The sequence below is a fragment of the Macaca thibetana genome, chromosome 18, assembly GCF_024542745.1.
Source record: "Macaca thibetana thibetana isolate TM-01 chromosome 18, ASM2454274v1, whole genome shotgun sequence".
Classification (NCBI taxonomy): Eukaryota; Metazoa; Chordata; class Mammalia; order Primates; family Cercopithecidae; genus Macaca; species Macaca thibetana.
In genome coordinates this window covers 64,657,501-64,679,999 of record NC_065595.1, presented here as the reverse complement: position 1 = coordinate 64,679,999, position 22,499 = coordinate 64,657,501, and the positions used below count along the sequence as shown (strand labels likewise).

The window sequence follows — 22,499 nt, the reverse complement described above, 5'->3', positions numbered from 1 at the left end:
TATCCTTTTAAAAATTGGATTCTTCATTTGTTTCCTTTTGTTCTAGAAATATGCTTAGCCTACTAATATATTTGCCTCAATTGGGTAAGTTTAGCCCGAGGGTGGGAATATTTAGTAGACTGGGAAAATCTTTCAGAAATCTGTAAATGCTGGAGATCCATAGAGAGCGCATGATTTTTGGGAAAAGGATGAAGTGAATATACTGTAGTTGATGAAATGATGATTATGTAGGCTTCCTTTACCCGCTGATCACTTGAGTATAACTAGATGTTACACACACAACAGGTGGGCTTGATCACCTGATGGCTCACACTCTAATGACTGCAACTGAGGAGAATCTAACAAGGGGATTTTATTATTTGCAACAAGTAAGAAGGGCACCAGGGATAGTTCTCAAAGCAGTGCCTCCCAGAAAAATGGTGAGAAGAGAGCTTGTATTGGGCTGGTTAGCTGAGTCATTGCAATGTAGAGGCAGAGTAAAGGTAGAGCAGGCATAGACTTGATCATGCTTCTACATACGTCACATGTATAGTATATATACTATAGAACATGGCTAGTAAGCTCCTCCCTGAGCAGGGATTTAGTACAGTAATGAGTGGAGTTCGCCAAAGTTCAGATCCATCTCAGGCACCTCTGGATCCAACCAGTTTCTGTTTTTCCTGCGTTGAGCTTCTCCCTGGAACTTTTTGAAACAATGAGAACACAAGGTGCATCAGTTGTGAGTACTTTTTCACAGTGTGTACCCAAAAACCTGGGGACCCTGGGCTACAGACAGGCAAAAATTCACAAAACTGGACTCTCTCTCTCTCTCTCTCTTTCTCTCTCTCTCTCTATATATACGCTATATAAAAATGTAATGGGGCTGGGCGCGGTGGCTCACGCCTGTTATCCCAACACTTTGGGAGGCCGAGGCGGGCAGATCTTGAGGTCAGGAGATCGAGACCATACTGGCCGACATGGTGAAACCCCATCTCTACTAAAAATACAAAAAAATTAGCTGGCCGTGGTGGCGCGCACATGTAGTCCCAGCTACTCAGGAGGCTGAGGCAGGAGAATCTCTTGATCCTGGGAGGCGGAGGTTGCAGTGAGCCGAGATTGTGCCACTGCACTCCAGCCTGGTGACAGAGGAAGACTCTGTCTATATATATATCATGGGCTGTATACAATATATGATCACAACATTTTAGAACTAGAAAGGATCTTAAAGCTCACCTAAAATATGGCGATCTAAAACTTGTTCAATAATGTGACAAGAAGGATACTTCACTTTGTGCTATTCTTTCTAAAATCTCATAACCCCAGTCTAATCATGAGAGGAATATCAGATGAACCTAGATTGGGGGAATATACTACAGGATGTCCAACTGGTACTTCTCAAGACTGCCAAGGTCATGAAAAACAAGGAAAGACTGAAGAACTGTTGCAGACCAGATGGGACTGGGGAGACATGACAAATAAATGCAATGTGGGACTTTGGATTGAGTCCTGGAGCAGAAAGAGAACACTAGTGGAAAAACTGATGAAATCCAAACATGTCTTAAGTTTAGTTAATAGTAATGCACCAATTCAGTGTTTTAAATGTGGACAAGCATACCGCTGTCTTGTAAGGTGTTAACAATGGGAAGAATGAGTGAGAGGGGCATATGGGAGCACTCTATACTCTCTGTGTAACTTTCCTATAAATCTAAAACTGGTTCAAAGTAAAATGTTTATTTAAAAATAGCTAGACACTTCTTTTGGGAGGCCAAGGCAGGAGGATCACTTGAGCCCAGGAGCTCAAGAACAGCCTGGGCAACACAGCAAGACCCTGTCTCAAAAAAAAATAGCTAGACACTTCTAATGAAAATAATTACTCTTTTCATTACTTTTTTAATTTCTAATTTTTATTTCTAAAAATAAAAATTTCCATTTTCTATTATTATTATTTCTAATTTTTATTTCATTATTCTTTTTATTTCTAATGAAGATAATTACTCTTTTCATAATAATAAAGTGAAACATTGCTCTAATGGTGGCCTAGAGTATATGAACTGTTTCAGAGGTCAAATGTAAATATGTAACTCCCTTGGATGGGAAATTTAACAAGAGCATACTTAAATGTTCTACTGTTATTAAGAATTTGTAGGCCCGGAGCAATGGCTCATGCCTGTAATCCCGGCACTTTGGGCGACCGAGGCAGGTGGATTACCTGAGGTCAGGAGTTCAAGACCAGCCTGGCCAACATGGTGAAACTCCATCTCTACTAAAAATACAAAAATTACCCAGGTGTGGTGGTGAGCACCTGTAATTCCAGCTACTCAGCTTAAACCCAGGATGTGGAGGTTACAGTGAGCTGAGATTGTGCCACTGCACTCCAGCCTGGACGACAGAGCAAGACTGTCGAAAAAAAAAAGTTGTTTGCTTGCACCTTTCCCCATGAGTATTCATTTTAATTATTCTAAATACAATTTTGCAAACAGTAGAATGAAATTTTGCAAATAACTTTTTCATATTAAACACAGTATAGGCTTTTCCAAAAACATCAGTTTAGAAAGATAAGCTGTTTCATTTTGAAGCTGAAGGCAAAGAATAAGAAGCCAATGACATATTTTGTCTGATCATTTCCTTTACCATTTATTTAAGTGGTTTAAATATTAGCTCTGAAAAGATCTATATGTCTTTATAAATTTCTTAGGACTCTTATTGAATTGTTTCTTTTTTTAACTGTGGAGATTAAGGCCATAACTTTTATTAATATCAGATAAGAGATGTATGGGAAAATATATTAACTTGTTCCCCAAGCATAAAGACAGTCATGTAATATTCAGGGTCATCCGTTACTTTTATTATGCTGCAGTTTGAATATGGTAGCAGCTAATAAATTATCTTGCTTAAATTCATGCTTGGCTATTCATTACAAAGAAAAACTGGAATTCAGACCCAATGTGAAGGTTCGTCATGCAGATAAATTTGATTGATTCCCAAGCAAATTAAGAGAAGAAAATGGACCTTCTACTTATCCCATTTGACCTCATCTCCAGTCATATTTGCAAAACAGGGAAGGTAAAGAATGGCAGCTAATCTCTAGACAGGACATTGGGCTGACCATGGAAAGATGGAGGTTTGCATAAAGATATCTTGAATGGAATAAATAATTTGGTGGAGATGTTCTTATCCCTTTCACATCAGTCCATCCTGCAGAACAAGGTAACACTTTCTTAAGTGTTCCAGAATTTAATAATTTGAGTCTGAATTGTTCTCCCTGGAACCCTACTGGTGCTCCTCTTTGGAGTAGAGCAGGACACCCTCCTTCCTTTCCAAACCTTCCCCCCACTTCTCTCTCAAAGTCCCTAGCGATGACTCTCAGATTATCAGACTACACAATTTACTACCCCTTCCCTGCCACTGTCACTCTACCTCATTCTTTGAAGATTTTAGCGCCTTGACCTCTCTCTCTTAAACCATGCTAGAATTTGCCAAGAAATATGTACAATTATTGTTATATCAGGATGTGTTGTGTATTTTTCTGTTCAACAAACATAAATGTAACATCTCAGTAGAAAACAGAAACAAGAACTCTCGCACTGTCACCTGTCCTTCATAGATGGGTGCAGAGTGAGGGTGGGCACATGTTTCCATGGCACTCTTCTTTCCTATCTCTTCTTTTGCTGTTTGTTCAAGACAAAAGGCATGCTTTCACCTCAGGACCCTTACACTTGCTGTTTCTGTCTCCCTGGAAGGCTCTTCATCATTATCTGCACCTGACTGACCTCCTTCACCTCTTTCAGGTTTTTGCTTAAATATTTCCTTCTCCGTGAGGTTTTCCAAACAGTGTTATTTAAAATTGCTCCCCTGCATTTCCAGTTTTCCTATTTCCCTCCATCCCATTAGTTTTCTATAGCATTTATCACCAGGTAATGTAATATATATTTCAACTATGTACTTGTTTGTAGTCTGCCTCTGAGGCAGACACATTTGTGTATTTTGTTCACTGCTATATCCACAGTGCCTAGAAAGGTTGGCGAAAAACAGATAGGAAGTGACGTACAGCATATTCTCCAATAACATCATTCAGTTCAATGCTGTTTCATTATAGCATTTCATGGGGAAAAAAGAATTGGTTTCTCTATGGGTCATTTTGCTTAAAGTCACAGTTTCCAAGAATCTTCACAATCTTAAGTGAGGACTTATTGTATTCATAACTATGGATTGAATTAATCAATTAACCTCATGAAGTAGATGCTATCTTTATTCTGATTGTACAGGTAAGGAAACTAAATTTTGAACCATGAAGTAACCTCTCCCACAAACATTGGCATGTAAGTGGTATTGGTTGGACCCAAATCAGTACCCAGACACTGGGCAATTTGTACTCAGGCTCTCCACTGCTTTGCTTTTCCTCTGTGCATTAAGTGGAGGACTTGTCTCCTAACTTTGTAAAGGAAAGCTGAAATCTGAGGTAGTAGATAAGAAGCTAAAGAATATGACATTATGGGCTTGAGCTGTTTCAATGGCTATTTGTCCAGCTACTGTGATTTTTATTTAGACAATGAGAATCTGAAATATATTTTAACAATGTAACCTGAATATTGCAGCGGTACACAAAGTCCTGAGGGGTAAACATGCCCACTCTGCTCACGGAATAGCAAAGACTAAGTATGGGTGTGGGGGTGTGGGGGCGGCGGGGGTGGCAGCAGTGGTACAGAGAAGTAACATGCCCTTTGCACAAACCTATCAGAACAGATGCCAACTGGAGAATTTTCATTTTGGTTTTTCACTGACTTATGCTGAGAATGAAGTCTTTATGGTTGAGGAAACAATATAGCTTTTCAATTGTCCAAGATGGGAAACTGTAATTTTAGCTCACCATAACTATGGCTAAATGCATTGCAGGTTTTATTTGAGTTTTAATAATTTTTGGCAGTGTGATGATAATTTTGATGAAATAAAATGTTAAATTCTAAACCATACTGATGAGTTGATTCTATATGCGATAGGTGCACTATAGTAAACAGTTTACTAAACATCAGAAATAATATGACACAGTTTGCCTATTATAGGCCAAAAATTTTACTATGATAGAATACCAGTTTTGAAAAAGTAGCCAAAAAAAAACCTAGTATAAACAGTTTGGGTCATAGAGAAAAGAATTCGATGTAAGTAGAATTTGGTAGATATTTCTATCAAGCATTAAAAACAGATGTAATATGAATGCCAGCTGCAAGTTAGAAAAGTGTCACTCCTATAGAATGCAATGGTTCAGACATCTGGGAGTGTCATAGGTCTGGATACCCTCTCAGAGCAGAAGAGTAATTGACAGGCATCAGCCCATATGATGGATGAAGAGATGTTCCATACTTTGAAAATGTTCACATTTTTTTTTAAATGCCCAGAGGAAACTGATTTAAGCTTCGATAACATGCTGGTTCAAAGAGAATAAAATATTTTCAATATTAATATAAGAATACATGTTTCACTCTAGCAGATGAAATATTCTTTGCTCAAGAACAAAAGTCAAACCTTAACATTGGTCCTCCAGAAAAGAAGAAAACTCTCAAGTGTAGCTGAGTGCTCTACTCTGCTGTAAATAAAGTAGCTGAGCTTTGCAACTGAGAGAAGAAAGAAAGGGAATCAAAGTTATCCTGAGTTTTTAGGAACTAGGACTATAACAATATAATGGTATTTCTTGGCAATGGGGAAAGTTCCAGCAAGGAAGAGAGGGAGTCTTTCCCTTGATGTACTAAACTTAAAATGATGCAAACACTCTGATACAGGTGTTTTACCAGAAGACAAATCACAGAATGTGAAAAAAGAGTAGCGTTGGTTTTGAAGAATATGAAACAGGTTTAGAAATAAATAACAAAGGGTAGACCCATGATAGCAAAATGCAATGAGTAATTTTGGAGCAGGAAACAATTGATATACATTACAATACACATTATTGAAACAATTGGTGAAATGTAAATATAAACACATTAGATAATAGTATTGTATCAATCAATGTTAAATACTTAATTATGACTACTGTATTATAGTCACGTAAGAGTGTCCTTTTTTAGGAAATACACACTGAGGTATTTAGGGGAAAGAAGCATATTTGTACCTTACTCTTAAACGATGGTTCAGTGTGTGAGTGTGTGTGTCCGTGTGTGTGTGTGTGTCCGGAGACAGTGTGCACATGTGAGCACAAATGATTAAGCAAATGAAGGCAAAATGTTAACAATTGGTAAATCTGGATAAAAATAAAATGCACACAGGACTTCTTTTTTACTATATTCATGCAAATTTTCTGTGTTAGCATTATACCAAAATAAGAAGTTACCAAAAAAAGATAACTCAAAAATATTCCCATGTAATTGGAAGCAATATTATAAAATCATACATTACATGGGAATATTTTGGGTTAGTAGCATTATTAAATAACATGAATTTAAAAAGTAATGAAGAAACCAAAGAAATACATAGAACTGAATCTAAATAAAATAACATGAAAAAAATACGTTGGAAAGCAGAAAGTAGTCCTTAGGAGGAAATGTAGCTCTTTAAAATCAACATGTCAGAAAACAAGAAAGCTTATCACCAAGCCAGCAGGGAATTTACCATTTTTTTCCTTCTCGATCTTCTGCCACTTGGCTGTAGACGAGAGTGTAGCCATGGAAGTGCACCAACTTTCTGGATATAGGAACAGAAAAGGGAGTTCCAGGAAGGCAGAAAGTACCAGGGAAATCAGAAGAGGAATGAGCCCAGGAAAGTGAGCCCCTAACATTGTTTATGAACCTCTGAGCTCCCCCTTGAGCTGCATATTGCTGGATCTGAGCCTAGTAAGCATATAAAAGACTTTGAGAGGCTGGGCACGGTGGCTCACGCCTATAATCCCAGCACTTTGGGAGACGGAGGTGGGTGGATCATAAGGTCAGGAGATCCGAGACCATCCTGGCGAAAACTGTGAAACCCCGTCTCTACTAAAAATACAAAAAAATTAGCCGGACGTGGTGGCGGATGCCTGTAATCCCAGCTACTCGGGAGGCTGAGGCAGGAGAATGGCGTGAACCCGTGAGCCCGGGAGGCGGAGCTTGCAGTGAGCCGAGATCTCGCCACTGCACTCCAGCCTGGGCGACAGAGCAAGCCAGACTCCATCTCAAAAAAAAAAAAAAAAAGACTTTGAGAATTTAACTAACAGATCATCAGGTCCTAGACTGGCCAATGCCTGGACCATATAAAACAGATCCAAGTAGCAATCCAAAACCACCAAACCACAGCACACAGAAAGTGTGTAAAAACTGGTCACCAGAACATAACCCAATTGTCTATTAAAATCAAAATATCAACATTTTCCATAGGATTTAAACAAGACCCAGGGTATTATAACATAATATTTAAAATGTTCAAGATGCAATCCAAAATAATTCAGCAAAGACCCAGGAAATCTCAACTCACGTGGGAAAAAACAATCGACAAATGGCAACATTGAGATGACAATGATGTTGGAATTAAGTAAAAAAGACTTAGAGGCAACTATTATAAATTATCCAACAAGCAATTATAATACTCTTAAATCGAAAAATAGGAAGTCTTAGCAAAGAAATAGAAGATATAAAGAAAAATACAATGAAAAATGTTTAAACTGAAAAGTACAAGTGAAACAAAAAAACTCACCGGACAGGCTAAATGGCAGAATGGAGACAGCAAAAGAACAAGTCAGTGAATTGTAGAGAATCAATAGAGACTATTTCATCTGAACAACACAGAGAAAGTATTTTAAACAATGAAAAGACTTATAGTCTTATGACATAATTTTTTAAAAACTCAACGTTCCTGTCATTGGAGTCTCAAAAAAGGAGAAATAATATGCTGCTGAAAAAAATGTGAAAAAATAATAGCTGAAAGCTTCCCAAATTTAGAGAAAGATATAAATAAACCTATGCATTTAAGAAGCTCAGCAATCCCCAAACAGTATAAGCAATGAAATCCCTACTCAGAAAACACCATAATCAAAAATGCTGAAAACTAAAGACAAAGAAAACATCTTGAAAGTATCTAGGAAAAAATAATTACATGAACAAGAATAATTTTTGTTTTAAAATAATATTGGATTTGCGGAAGAGTTGTCAAGATAACACAGAGTGTTTCCAGAAACTCTTCACCCAGTTTCCTCTGATGTTAACCCAAAAGGCTATGAGGAAATCTAAACGACCAGGTTCCAGAGGGAGAAGAAACAGCAGTGTCTGGTGCCCAGAGTCGACCAGATGCCCCACCAGTTCAGATCCATAGGAGAATGATCCTCCACATGGCCAGCTCCATCCTCATGCAGCAATGCTCCACAAGCACAAGACAAGTTTGTCCTGATGCTCCTTGCCCTGACAGATGTTCAGGACCTTCCTTTGATTCAACCCCTCCACCTAAATGGCCCAAGCTTTCCGGGCTCTCATTGTGCAGACCCCTTCCTATAAACCACAAGGCCCTACAGGTGTTGGACGCTGTTGTTCTCACAAACACATCTCAAGTCCACTTTTGCAGAGCCTGGGGTACTCCAAGCTCTTTCCACCCTTTCATTCACTCTGCTCCTGTCTCTGTCTTGAAATGCTATTTCTTCCCCCTCTTTGCATATCTCTCCCTCATCTTTCAGGTCTTAAATGTATGCCTTCGGAGAAGCTTTCACTGATTTCCCAGGCAAAATTAATTCCTCCTGTTCCTCTTTTTCATCTGTGCTTTTAAACTTTCTTTAAAAGCACTTATTGCAATATGCAATTGTGTAACAATGTGATCATTTGTTGAATGTGCACATCAGTATCTCCATGATGACACGGATTGGATCTGGTTTTTGTTCATTTACTGTATCCAGTATTCTCAGAGTCACCAGGGGAGGGTGGTTATGGCATTGGGTGGGACACTTTTTCTTGCACAGATGTATTAGATTTTGCTCAGTAACAAAGCATAAAACCCAGCCTTCCAGTGGCTTATAAAACAAACATTGACTTGTCACTCATGGGTCTCTGGGTGAGCTGTCTTCTGCCTAGGCTTGGCTAGGCTCAGGTTTTGGGTTGGTTTCATTCTCAGGTCTGTTTGTCATTCAAAAGGTGAAGAGGAGGTTGTGGCCTACGCATGTTCATGTTATGCTGGACATCACAGCAGAGGAAGAGGTGGAGAACAAAGTCTGCTCTCAAAGCCTCTACTCAGACCCGGCCCACTCTCATCTGCTGGTATCCTGCTGTTCCCAAACCAGCCAGAGGGCCCAAGGTCAACATAAGGGAGAAATCAACCTCCCCTGCCTGTGAGACATGTTTCCAAATGGTCCCTTACCAGGCTGCTCTGTAACCACATCACACCCTGGCACCCGGGACTGCACACTGCGGGCACTATGGCCTGGGCCTCACAATTCTTAGAAACAGGTTCCACTCAGGAGGCCATCGGTGTCCCAGGTGAAGAACGACATGCTCCAAATGTCACCCAGCACAGTTGTCGGAAAAGGAGGAAAACTTTGTCAAGGACCTTGAGTCAGTGCATTTCAGGAAAGCCCTGCCCCCACGTTGACTCCACAGTGTACTTTTACAAAGCCCCTTAGTATCAAATTCAAGGTTGTCACTTACTGTCAGCTGATGTTTATTGAAAGCCTCTTGGGTGCTGGGAGGTGCACTTTTGGGCGGCAACGCAGGCAAGAAACCATGCCTGAGTCAGACCGTTCCTTTGTGGTTTCCCATCCCTCCTCCTTCCTACATAGTTGTCCCTTTTAGACATCCCCATAACCCCTGTGAACCAGCAAGGGACAGTCAGGCAGAGCCCAGGGGACATGAACATAAAACAAATGAGAGAAGAGGATTCATTGATACAAAACCAGGATGTCAGGAACCGTCACTTGAGAAATGCATTCTAGTGCTTTAGAACTCTTGTGAATTATGTTATCGGGTTAGTTGAAACGTGGGAAGTCTTTTCCTAGCCATATGCGAAAAGATTGTCTTTACACAGTAGGCAGACCAAAAATACACGCAGAATGAGTGGGAAACCCCATATGTGGTATGGGAGAAGGGGGAGTGCCAGCAACAGATGCGCCATGACTGAGTACTGGCCATGTCCACACACTGTGCTAACTGCAGTGGCTGCTTTACCGCTTGGTGACGCAACCCTATGGCAGAGTACTATTATTATCCCCCATAAACACACAACATACACAGGATTGAAATGCAACTTCATGAGCTATGCAAACAAGAATAAAGCAAGCGAGTACACAGTATCATGTCTGATGAGTGTGAACTTTGGCGGCAGAAGACTTCGTTCTCGTCCTCTCCAGGCCACTGGAACCCACTATCTGTGGGTGCAGGTCATTTTCCATCATGGAGCTAACACCTGAGCTAAGCACTCAGCTGGGCATTATTTCACTTAATCCTTACAACTGCCTTATTAGGTGCTTTCCATAGCTCTGCTTCAGCTGAGGTTTAGAGAAGGTAAACCATTTACCCAATATTTGAACTGGATATGTCTGACTCTACAACCGGTCTCTTCCATCCTATTTCGTCCATATAAGCCATAACTTGGGTGCCTTTGTGAACATCAGAAAAGATGTGTATAAACTCACCTTGGGGAACGTTAAACCTAAGTCGATTAATATTACAAAATCAACTGAGGCCATGTAGAACTTCCTTTAGAAAATTAATACAGCCAATCATCATATTATTTCCCAAATGTTTACTTAGGTGCCTGTTGCAAGCATTATCTTATGTCATCTTCACATAAGCCTAGGAGGAAGCTTCTGCTCTAATTTTTAGATATTAAATTTCGCGTTTCAGGGAAACGCTGTTCGCGTGTGAGGTAAAGCAACAGGAGCGACGCTAAGGCGGCGCGGCATTGCTGTCCGGCCTCCTGTATCTCGGTGAGTAGAAAACGCGGGAGCGGGAGGGACTTCCCAGCTCCCGACGCCAGGCACAGGCACAGCCGCCGCGTCAGAGGGAAGGCGACGTGGTTCAACAGCAACATAGCCATTACTAGCGCTGCGCAGGGATGTAAGGGCAGAGCCGAGTTACCAGAGCTCTCTGAATGGAGTCCAGGGTCTCGACTGCCACAGACGGGTCGCCTCTTCCAGCCCCCCGGACTTTTCCTTGGGAGTGTCTGGGCGCGGACCTACTAGCTCCAGAGCCCTATGGGTGATCCCTTTCTGCTGGGCAACTGGGGTTGCGCTTTACACTACAAATTGAAGACGTCACTTTTTCCATTTGTTCTGCAAATGTTTATGGTGCACCGTCCACTCCCTTACAAACTCAATGTGCCGGCGGCAAGAGGCAAGACCGCAGGCCCGCGGGCGCGCCTCCCGGTGTCGGCCGGTGGGAGCGGTGGGCGAAGGTAGCCGGGGCGCCGGCTCCGAGCCGCAGCAGAGACCCGCAGCCTCAGCGCCCAGCCTGCGCGCACCCTGGGGCAGCTCTGGCCCACGCACATGCACACGCACGGGAGCGCTGGCTCCCGCGTCCCCGGCGCCGGGCGCGGGCGGGAGCCCAAGAGTCAGTGCTGGAGGGAGCTCGAGGAGGGGCGGGTGCCCGCGAGCGGCGCTCGTGCTTAAGTTCCCCGGCTCCTTAAGCCCCGCCCTTGCCCCGCCCATTCCTTCTCCCGCGCGCGGGCTCCGCGCGCCCTAAACCGCGCGCGTGCGCGCGCGTGCGCAGGCCAGGGCCCTCCGGGGGCGGCCCCGTAGTCTACAACGAAAGCGTCTGCAAGGGCCCGGATTAACCCTTTCTCTGCTCGCCCACTTAGAGACCCGGTCGGGTTCCGTGCCTGCGCAAGCCGGCGGCGCGCCTTCCCCCCAGCCCGCACCGCGCATGCACGGGAAGGGGGGGGGCGGTGGGGGTGTTCACGGCCGGCTAGACATTCTGTGCTCGTGCAGGAGGAGGGCTGCTACCATCAGGGACGTGCACGATTTCCCCCACCCCGCCCCCTCCCCAAACTCCAAAAAAAATCCAAAACACACTGCCACCCACCGTGCCCCCGCGCCCCGAGCCCATCCCGTCCCGGCCTGCGTTTGCTAGCGAGCGCGGGGAACCCACGGCAGTGTCTGTGGCTGTGCCAGGCTGCAGGTAAGCGCGGGCCAGGGTGCGGAAGGGGCTGGGGCCGTCCGCGAGGCGGGCGCGGGGGCGGCCGGCGGCTGGCGGGGCGGCCCGGAAGACGCGCGTTCTCGCCGAGCTCTGGGGCACCAGCCAGCTCCAGGATGTGCGGCGGCCGCCAGCGGCGCGGCGCGGTGCGAGCGGGGACGGGCGTGGGCCGGGGCTGGGCGTGGGGCCGGGGCGCCCTGGGGGCCGCGCGGGCCGGCGAGCGGGCTCGGGGAGCGGCTAGGCGGCGGCGGCCCCGCGCGCGCGCTCGCAGAGCCTCGGCGGCCGAGTTCATGGCCGCCCCCGCTCGCACCGCCGCAGTGCACCGCGGTGGGGGTGGGGACGGCCCGAACCTGGCGCGGAGCGCGGCCCGCCGGGCGCCGCCCCTCGGAGCCGCGGGCCCCACCGCGCCGCCCCCAGCCGCCGGCGGAGGAGGGGGCCGGGACCCCAGCGCACGCACTCCCGGGTGCGCCCGCGGAGCCTAGGTTAGCCGGCCGCGCGCCGCCCCCGCCCCCGGCCGCGGGAGGGCGGGGGAGGGCCCGGCGCGAGCTGGCCGGGGAGTGCGCGGGGCGCGAGCTCCGGGCTCGCGGGCGGAGCGGGGCGCGGCGCGGCGCGGCGCGGCGCGAGGCTGCGGAGCCGGCCGCACGCCCGCTCCCGCTCGTCGCGCCGCCGGGGCCGCCGCGGGCCGCAGTCCCTCCTTGCGCGCTCCGAGCCGCGGTCCCCAGTCTGCGCTCGATGTCTGATTATGAAAGGGAAAGTGGCCCTTTCACCACCTGGCTCCCAGCCTGGGAGCTTTTGTCTGGGAAGGAGTGCGCACGGCCTCATCCACTCCCCACCTCCCAGCCTCAAAGAAATTGAGAGCGAGGACTCGATACGCCTTGAGGGCTCCTTGGGTCTGCTCTTAGCTCCCTGCTTCCTCCCCACTCCGAAGTTGCAAGCTTGCAACAAGGAAGTCGTGCAGCCGCCATTGTCGGGCTGTCCGGGGCAGGGGAGGCGGCTGCAGCTGCTTATGTAAGTTTTTGGCTTTGCGGGAAGCCCGGCTCCCTGCACTGTAACGCGGCTCAGCGCGCCCGCAGTTTGGAGAGCAATTAGGAAGGGGCAGCCTTATTGTGAAGGTGGTATTGGGGCTACGTCTTTTCCTACATGTGCCTACACAGATGCTGGCAACAGCTGTCTTCCAGTTTTGACTCACCCGAACTTAGCGATTGGAACCTCTCAATGGCAAGGGGGGCGGGGCGGGGAGGAGGCCGTGATGGACACACATGGTCTCCTTTCCAGGTGTCATACATCTTGAGAGAGAGCGGGGAGAGGGATGGGTGGCCAAGTACACACTAGCCAAAAACAAAAAAAAACACACATTGATACGTTGTAATAGCTACTCTAAGGCCACTCCTCTCCCTGGTCCCATGCACTTTTATCCCCCAAGCCCTAGGACGAGTTAGTGACTACAGTAGTAAGTGTTACAATAGTAAGGTTTTTGCATGGGGTGCCTAGTCTCTGGATGACTACAGGCCTGGGTGCTTCTAGGGAATAGTGAGGCAGAAGCACGTAGAATGATCAACTCAAAATCATCTTTTGGAAATGTTGCCTAACCTCAAACTTCAGATGAGACATCCCGCTTCTACGCTGGGCAGCTCGGTGCGTTCACTTTTCTTTAGAAGGAGCTTATGGGTTTCAAGGTGTTGGTCTCCGGGTTGGAGCCTTGTTCCACGGATTTTGTGTTAAGACTGTTACAGCCCAGTCCTTTGCTCCTACCACACCAAACACTTATCTGTGTGGTCACTGTTCAGTAGAGGAAACTTTTTGTTTTTCAGGATATGGGTCTGCAGGATGGAGTTCTTCCGGTAAGAGTTAAAACTCACAAAAAAGCTAAAATTCTTTCACCCTTGTAGGGATAGAGGTAAAAACACCTGGATTTCTCAAATACAGTCTTAAAGACAAATGTGTGTACTGTTCATACATCACACAGGTGCAGAAAGAAAAAAGCAGTCATTGTTCCCTCTCCTCCCATGTTACCTGTTGGGTTTATGTACTTCTGTAGCTTTATTTATAAAGGTATATACTTCTACAGGTTTATATGAGCCTAGAGAAAAATGTAGAGGGCTAACATACCCAGCGGGAAATGGGATGAGTGTCGGGGGCACGGTGCACTTGTTTTTTTCTGTATCTGTGTAGCCATCAACAACTGTACAAATATGGACATGGGGTTAGTGTGTGAGGAGAAATCTCTTAATGGTTCTCCAACCCCTCCTTCCAGTACCTAGGGCGCAGCCCCTTTAGGCCCGAGTGCTACAGCCCTTACCTGTTCTAGTCCATATCTGTTCAGAACTGCACTTGATGTGCCACCCACCTACCTGCCCAACCTGAAAATGCACAAGAGAGGGAACAAGAAAGTTTATTTTAAAAAAATCAATTCTTGGTTTAGGATTTGGGATACCGGAAGATCCTACCTCATTCTTGTTTGTCCTTTCCTCTGTAGGTCTGGCGTGCTCCTGATCAGAGTTACTCTGATCTGAAGATTTTGGCGTTTAAGGCATTAAGATACTAGCCTGAGTTGTTCATGGTAACTATAACTTTGGATATTAAATCTTGATGAAAATGTCTGGCATTTGCTTTAAAATATATCTACCAATTCTGATTGTGCATGAACACTTCTCTTTGGGGGAAAATACTTTGCCGAATAAAAGTAAAACAATGTTTTTAAAAAGGAAACATAGAGAATGCTTTAAGATGATCAGTTTTTTAACATGATGACAGAGATCTTTCATGCCAGTTCCAAATTTTTGGTTATAAAATACTCTCAGCACTTATCAAGTATGTATATCTGGTGTTTGATGGCACTTTTATCTGGATGCCGGTAGATTGGCATCTGGAGACAACAAAACCACTTCCCAAATGTCATCTGATTCTCTTAAGGTCAGATTAAACTTTGACCTTCATTTAGAAGTGGCCCAAAAGTGCTGTGGAAAAACTAGAACACAACACTCAATGGGATATCTTGGCAGTAGTGTTCCTCTCTAGTTCTGCAATAGTGATTTTTTCTTTCTGTCAAGGAGGTATAACACAATTCATTATTTTGCTGAATCCTCCATAGAGTAGATGGAATAAGAGTAGGTGCAACATACAGGACTAGAGGATCATTCCCTTGAACCTGTTTCTTTTTTTTTAAAGACAGTGTCTCACACTGTCACCTAGGCTGGAGTGCAGTGGCGCGATCTCAGCTCACTGCAAGCTCCGCCTCCTGGGTTCACATGATTCTTCTGCCTCAGCCTCCCGAGTAGCTGGGGTTACAGGCACACACCACCACACCCGGCCAGTTTTTTGTATTTTTAGTAGAGATGGGGTTTCACTATGTTGGCCAGGCTGGTCTTGAACTTCTGACTTCGTGATCTGCCCACCTCAGCCTCCCAGGGTGCTGGGATTACAGGCTTAAGCCACCGCGCCCAGCCTGAACCTGTTTCTTAAACCTTGAGTTTGAGTTATTTGATTACCTCTAGTTGTCAGGAAGCACTGGTTTTGTAGCCAGGTTGTCTGCGTTTAAGTCCCAGCTCTTTACTAAATAGCTATAGAATATTGGGCAGATTTCTAATTTTGTCTATAAAATGAGGATAGTGATATGTGCCTCATGAGGTTACCTGAATATTAAATTAATTAAAACATGGAAAGCACATAGAACAATGCGTGGGATATAACTAGGCAAATAGTGAATTGAAGATGAATAGGAGTAACAATATGGAGATCCTTGAGTTGGGATCAGTCTTTTCTACCCATATTCAAAGACCACTGTTAACACTGACTTTCTGAAATTCTTAGGTTCCATAGATTGACCAGGAAATGAAAATGTGACTGTGTTCTCTGTATGGACAAGTACTATTTGTAATTACGAAACTCTCTTTTTTTGTAGGAGTTTTTCATCAGTATGTCTGAAACCATTAAATATAATGACGATGATCATAAAACTCTGTTTCTGAAAACACTAAATGAACAGCGCCTGGAAGGAGAATTTTGTGATATTGCTATTGTGGTTGAGGATGTGAAATTCAGAGCACACAGATGTGTTCTTGCTGCCTGCAGCACCTACTTTAAAAAGCTTTTCAAGAAGCTTGAGGTTGATAGTTCTTCAGTCATAGAAATAGATTTTCTTCGTTCTGATATATTTGAAGAGGTCCTGAACTACATGTACACAGCAAAGATTTCCGTGAAAAAAGAAGATGTTAACTTAATGATGTCATCGGGTCAGATTCTTGGTATCCGATTTTTGGATAAACTGTGTTCTCAGAAGCGTGATGTGTCCAGTCCCGATGAAAACAATGGTCAGTCCAAAAGTAAGTATTGCCTCAAAATAAATCGCCCCATTGGAGATGCTGCTGACACCCAGGATGATGATGTAGAGGAAATCGGGGATCAGGATGACAGTCCTTCTGATGACACAGTAGAAGGCACGCCCCCCAGTCAGGAGGACGGCAAGTCACCCACCACAACGCTCAGGGTTCAGGAAGCGATCCTGAAAGAGCTGGGGAGTGAGGAAGTGCGGAAGGTCAATTGCTACGGCCAGGAAGTAGAATCCATGGAGACCCCAGAATCAAAAGACTTGGGGTCCCAGACCCCTCAAGCCTTAACATTTAATGATGGGATGAGTGAAGTGAAAGATGAACAGACACCAGGCTGGACAACAGCCGCCAGTGACATGAAGTTTGAGTATTTGCTTTATGGTCACCATCGGGAGCAGATTGCCTGCCAGGCGTGTGGGAAGACGTTTTCTGATGAAGGCAGATTGAGGAAGCATGAGAAACTGCACACAGCGGACAGGCCATTTGTTTGTGAAATGTGCACAAAAGGTTTCACCACACAGGCCCACCTGAAAGAACACCTAAAAATCCACACGGGATATAAGCCCTATAGCTGTGAGGTGTGTGGAAAATCATTTATCCGTGCCCCAGACTTAAAGAAGCATGAGAGAGTTCACAGTAATGAAAGACCGTTTGCGTGCCACATGTGTGACAAAGCCTTCAAACACAAGTCTCACCTCAAGGATCATGAAAGAAGACACAGAGGGGAAAAGCCTTTTGTGTGTGGCTCCTGCACCAAGGCATTTGCCAAGGCGTCTGATCTGAAAAGGCATGAGAACAATATGCACAGTGAAAGGAAGCAGGTTACCCCCAGTGCCATCCAGAGCGAGACAGAACAGTTGCAGGCGGCAGCGATGGCTGCAGAAGCAGAGCAGCAGCTGGAAACGATAGCCTGTAGCTAGAGGCAGTGGGACAGGGACGCTTTGCTGGGAAGTGGAGACTGAGATGACGTGGATCATAATGAGTGAATGCCAGTTACTATATTTTTGTGGAAACGTATGGAACATTGTACTCACTGGACTTCAGGCAGTGCTTGGTTAGGTATTTTTAAGACTTTCAAGGAAATGGTGTTCCTCAGTTCTGACCAAACTGTTTCACTGTCTTGTCTGGTGTCTAGTATTAATGTTGCCAGTAAGCACCCCTCTCCCTGTTTTTTTTCTTTTTATTTTAATTTGAGAACTCCTGTGTCCAGTTTAGAAGTGAGAGACTTCCATTTTTAATTCCTTTACACTCACCAGCCTGGCAGGTGCCCTGCACAGAGTAATAAGTAAATTGATTTCCTAATCATCACAATTCTGTGTGACTTAGGGTCAAACGAGCAGTTTTAGTAACTTAATAAAAGTACTTCAGATAGACGCAGAAAATTGGTGAGTGGTTGACCAAGAACACTGCGCAAATACAAAAAAAAAGTTCTGGAAATGCAGAATGGCATTAGATTTATATTTGATTTGTTCATTTTATATCACTGTTTTTCACTGTTTTTGTGGACAAATAATGGTTGCTTTGCTGAAGTGTTTCTTCCTCAATCTTGATTGCCCTGTACCTACCCCAGAAGCTATAGTCACATGTCCTAAAGGCCAAGCAAACCCACCAGGATGGTGGGGGATCTTGGGGCCAAGCTGTTAGGTTTCTCTTATTTGGGGCAATGCCACTCCACACCAGCTGGGATTTGTGAGTGGACCCGTGGTAAGAAGAATAGAAAAGGCTCTCAGAGATAAGGTTTTTACATGTGTAACAATCCCATTTCCTAGATTAAAATCTTAATTGATTTTGAAATTGGATTTTTATTTAGAATCAAAATTAGGACAAGAACAGATAACTTCTTCAGATACATTTGTGTAACTTTACAGAATGTCATCAAGCTTTGGGGCTCTCTGGGGCACATGATTTATCCATAAAGGAGATGCAGTATGCTTACTTAAATTAATAAATTTAAAATCTTTTAAGTGTGTAAATAGTAGTGTTGGTCTTATGTATTTCAAGTAAAAAGTAGACAGCTGCACTTTTTTTGCACATTGGATTAAAATAACTTCCATCAGCAGCAAACATCAGACTGTTTTTAACAAATATTAAAGATTGTCAGACCAAATGTTTATGTTTTCGAAGTATATTTCATCACTGGTTACAGTTTTAAATAGAAGTTGATTGCCTTTTCATAACCATAAATGAGAATTATAAACTCTGTTCCAGTTTTGGTATACTAAATGTTCTTTTAACCATCTTTAGGAATATACTGAAATGCCAACAATAGTTTGAATTGTGTTCTGTAAAGTATTAGTCAATTATTTTACAATATGTAGAATTGTAGAAAATGTCAATTTTTCAATTCATTTTTCATTGCTAGGATTTTTTTAAAAGATATTAAAGTAATTTCACTTCATAGCTTGTTGCATTAACACCTGTAATTCTATCGTGAAAGAAATTTTATTTTTTTTAATTGGTGTATATGTGATGCCCAAGATGTTAGGATGATGATGCTACCTTTTTAAAATTTTTAGTTATTGGTACAATGTTTAATTTTACTTAAAATTAATTTCTTTTCTTGAAAGTTGTTTATTCTGTTCTAAAAGTAGTCCTGTCACTGTGTTTTTATGCTATTTATAGAAGGGGAGCTGATTGCCGTTCCTAGGCTGTTTTAACCAAAGCAAAGGAAAAATAATTTTAACATCTTGTTGATAGCTACTTCAACAAACCGTATCTTGGGTCTTCATTTTTTGTATATAAAAGAAAATATACTATCATTCCTCTTTTCATTTTTTCCTAGCAACCTTCCACATACCCAGATTTCTACCAAAATGTATTTTCTATGCTAGTTTCATCCTGGCTTTACAGAGTTGAAGTTAAACATGTGATATTAACCTCCATTGAAACCACATAGTCATGGTGGTAACCCCCAAAAAGAAAGGTTAGTTTTCAGCAGTCTATATGATGCAAATATTTATTATTTAGCCTATTTTGCATGAGAAATGTATTTGTGTTATTTCTACCACCGGTACTGGGTTTGTATGTATGTTAGGGCACCTGTTTCCTTTGTATATTTTTGGTGGCAGCAGAATCCTAACACGGCAGCTCTCCTGTCTGCTGGGTCCTGGTCAGTAACACTGCCTCTCTACACCTGGCTTGATTTGGTAGTCCCCTGCCTAGTGAAGCCATCGTGTTAAGAGTCTTCAAGGTTACCTCCAACACCGTAGGGAGTTAATTCTGAAATGTGGTTATTCTGAATCTGTAATGTAAGAGGAAGGTCAAGTCTAAATGTCAACATTACTACCTTTACATTACTCATAAATCATTGACTTTTTTCTGTTTTTACAGAGAATGCCGCAAACTTGATGTTAGCTTTTGTGCTTAGTTTGCATTGTATTGGCACTGATTGAGGAAGAGAAATTTAGGAAGTAAATGTAAAGTAATTTGCCGGCCATTAACTTGATCACTAATTTAGAATGGTTAGAAAGTGCAGAGGTCGCCATCAAGTGAGGTTGATACTAACAAATTCACCATATTTTATTAGGAAAAAAAGATTGAGATGAAGGAAAATGATGCAAATTTGTGTAGTTTCCAGCTTAAAGGGTTATTTTGTGTAGTTATCTGTAAGTCATTTGGAAGGTGGGATTCGTTGTCACGTATTAATGCTATTAGTGGTTTGTTCTCAAGAGTAGCAAGCCTTACGGTGCAATTGTAGTAGAGCTGGCACATAGTAAGGATTGTGGTGTAGGATTGAGTCCTAGGCGGAGGCAGAAAGCTGTTCCAGGAAAGAGAATGGAAAGCTCTCACTTTCCTTTGAAGTCTGCCTCTGTTTTTGCGTACCCTCTTGTAACTGGAGCTCTCTCCCCCTGGAAACTATTTATAATAGGGTTAATCCTGCATCTCCTTCAGGTATGTAAAGATAGCATGTTGCCTACTTAACTTGTGTTGAGCATCATATGCGAGGCACTGGGCTGGATTCTGGAGATGCAAAGGCAGAAGCAGTTTGGTCCCCAACTATCAGAGTGAGTGTGCCCCTTCCCAGTCTGGTCTTACATGTTCTTTTTGAAAATGTTTTTCCATCACCTGTTATCCATGATTCCTTAGAGGTCGCCACCCTGATCTCAGCTCAGAGGCCCTGGGTATAATTTATCTGGATTGTGACAGATTTTAGCAGTTGGGTGTTTTTATGATCTCTTCAAAAGATGTTCCCACTTACCAATATTCCTTTAAATCTTTTCAGTATAATGAGGAGGTGAGGTTTAGTGGAAAGACTTTACAAGACAAACTTAGATTTGGATCCTGGTTCTGCCTCTCAGTAACTGTAAATTCAGACAAGTTCTTAACTGCCTTCAGCCTCAGTTTCACCATCTCTAAAATAATAGTAAGTATTTCTGTCTCACAGCCCACTGAGGATTAATGTGATGGCCAGGAAAAAACATTAACCCCAGCATCCACACTTTTTAGGTTCACTAAACGTTCCCTGTTTCCTAAAGAGCATTCCCAATGGAGCAGACAGAAGCAAAATTGAAGTTCTCTCTTACCCTTGGCGTCTCTCAGTCCTACCATCATTGGCCCTGAGCTGTAGACCTAGACCTTATTAAGTGTTATTAACTGAAAATGTCTACAGACACTGTGTTTATCTTAGTATTTCTGTAAGCTTCGATCCGTTTGTGGCTCTTACAAAATGTATATACAAGTCTTAACAAACTTGTATATTTGTCTAAATGTTGTCTTTGGTTTTGTAATTTCCCATAATTTGTGCATTCTAAAGTTAATCATTGGAATGTAGTTGGTGTAAACACTGGCCTCTTTGGATGGCTCCCTGCTCATCTTTGGGAACATCTGTGATGGCAGAACCAGAATGGCAGAACCAGAATTGCAATTTTGAAAGCTGGCTTTTGAATCTCATACGTGAAATCATACATTAATATATTTTTATAGGATGCTTTTCTAAAATGGGGTGCATTTCAGGCTGCACCCAACTGTTCCCTTTCTAGTTAATTCCAAGGTGATCTGTTGCTTTCTCCCCAAAGGGGCCTAGACTACATCCATTAATTCCATCCTTTTTTCCTTTTAGTTCTGGAATAACAGTTTGCTAAGTCACTCTGCTCTTCTTTGGGGGATATTTCTACTAAACTTACACAGAAGTACTTTTTATAGCCTAAGATTAAAGTATATCCGTCAACAAATCATTGAATGCCTTGTATGTGTCTGGCATTGGACTATGTGCTGGGAATGCAACAGTGAGCAACACCAGCACCATTCCTGCCCTCCTGGAGTTATCCAGTGTGGGATGCTTATCTTTTCAAGTTTTACAATGTTTTACAAGGATTTACAAATAACGTAATGATCACAAATAGACAAACTGCTATTTAAAAAAAAAAAAATCCACCATGTTACGTATTTTAATCCAGTTCATGGAACATACTTTAGAAAGGAAGAATTTTTAATAAATTGTCATGGGTTAGTGGTGCCAATATAAACATTCTTAAATGACTTTTGGGAATGTATACTGGGAAAATATCTATTAATTATTGCCATTTCCATAGAATGATTCTCCTTTTCCCTAACTGTGATACTGGATTTCAACAAGAGGAATGGTAATATGAGGCTAAGATATATTTCTTTAAAATAATAGATGCTTGCCTCAAGAAGGATACTGATGCAAATAAAATGAGAGGAGTAAAGGATGATAACCTGGGCTCCCAGTGACTTTGGGCAAGGATGTTAATATGGTTTTAAGGGAGGAAGCACCATGAGCAAATAGAGCTATGCCCAGTAGTGGCTGAGTCCGCAGATGTTCCCTTAGTGCCCACTGACCAGTTAAAGTTGACAGTCTTGATAGGATAACAAGCAAGCTAATGGAAATCTGAAAAGACAAAATATGTCTTCTGATAGTTTTAGATCAGCTACTGCTTGTCATGTTGATAAGAGTTTTGAGAAAGCATTCTATGCTATTAAATTCACTTTGAATGGACTCATTTTCTGTGTTCAGCTGGAAGGCAGGAGCTTCCTATGGTCATTACTTTTTTTTTTTTTTTCCTACTGACTTTGAACTTCAGTCACAGGAGAGATAGTCGAGGGGTTAGAACTTTAATAATAAAACCTAGTATACGTTGAATATTTGCCAGGTTTGGCACTA

At 43.2% G+C, this 22,499-nt stretch overlaps 1 protein-coding gene across 5 annotated transcripts; it reads left to right on the top strand.

Annotated features, from left to right (window-relative positions):
• Positions 1 to 11,649: 11,649 nt before the first annotated feature.
• ZBTB14 (zinc finger and BTB domain containing 14) lies at positions 11,650 to 18,482 on the top strand. 5 transcript variants are annotated; one of them, XM_050767481.1, is made up of 4 exons: positions 12,692 to 13,682; positions 13,859 to 13,888; positions 14,524 to 14,607; positions 15,949 to 18,482. In XM_050767481.1, the coding sequence occupies exons 3-4, from the start codon at positions 14,605 to 14,607 to the stop codon at positions 17,293 to 17,295; spliced, it is 1,350 nt and encodes a 449-aa protein (XP_050623438.1). In that variant the 5' UTR covers positions 12,692 to 13,682; positions 13,859 to 13,888; positions 14,524 to 14,604; the 3' UTR covers positions 17,296 to 18,482. The 5 variants fall into 5 exon arrangements, with proteins under 5 accessions (XP_050623439.1, XP_050623440.1, XP_050623438.1 ...); XM_050767482.1 differs by lacking the exons at positions 12,692 to 13,682; positions 13,859 to 13,888 and adding an exon at positions 11,650 to 12,032; XM_050767483.1 differs by lacking the exons at positions 12,692 to 13,682; positions 13,859 to 13,888 and adding an exon at positions 12,510 to 12,529.
• Positions 18,483 to 22,499: the final 4,017 nt, after the last annotated feature.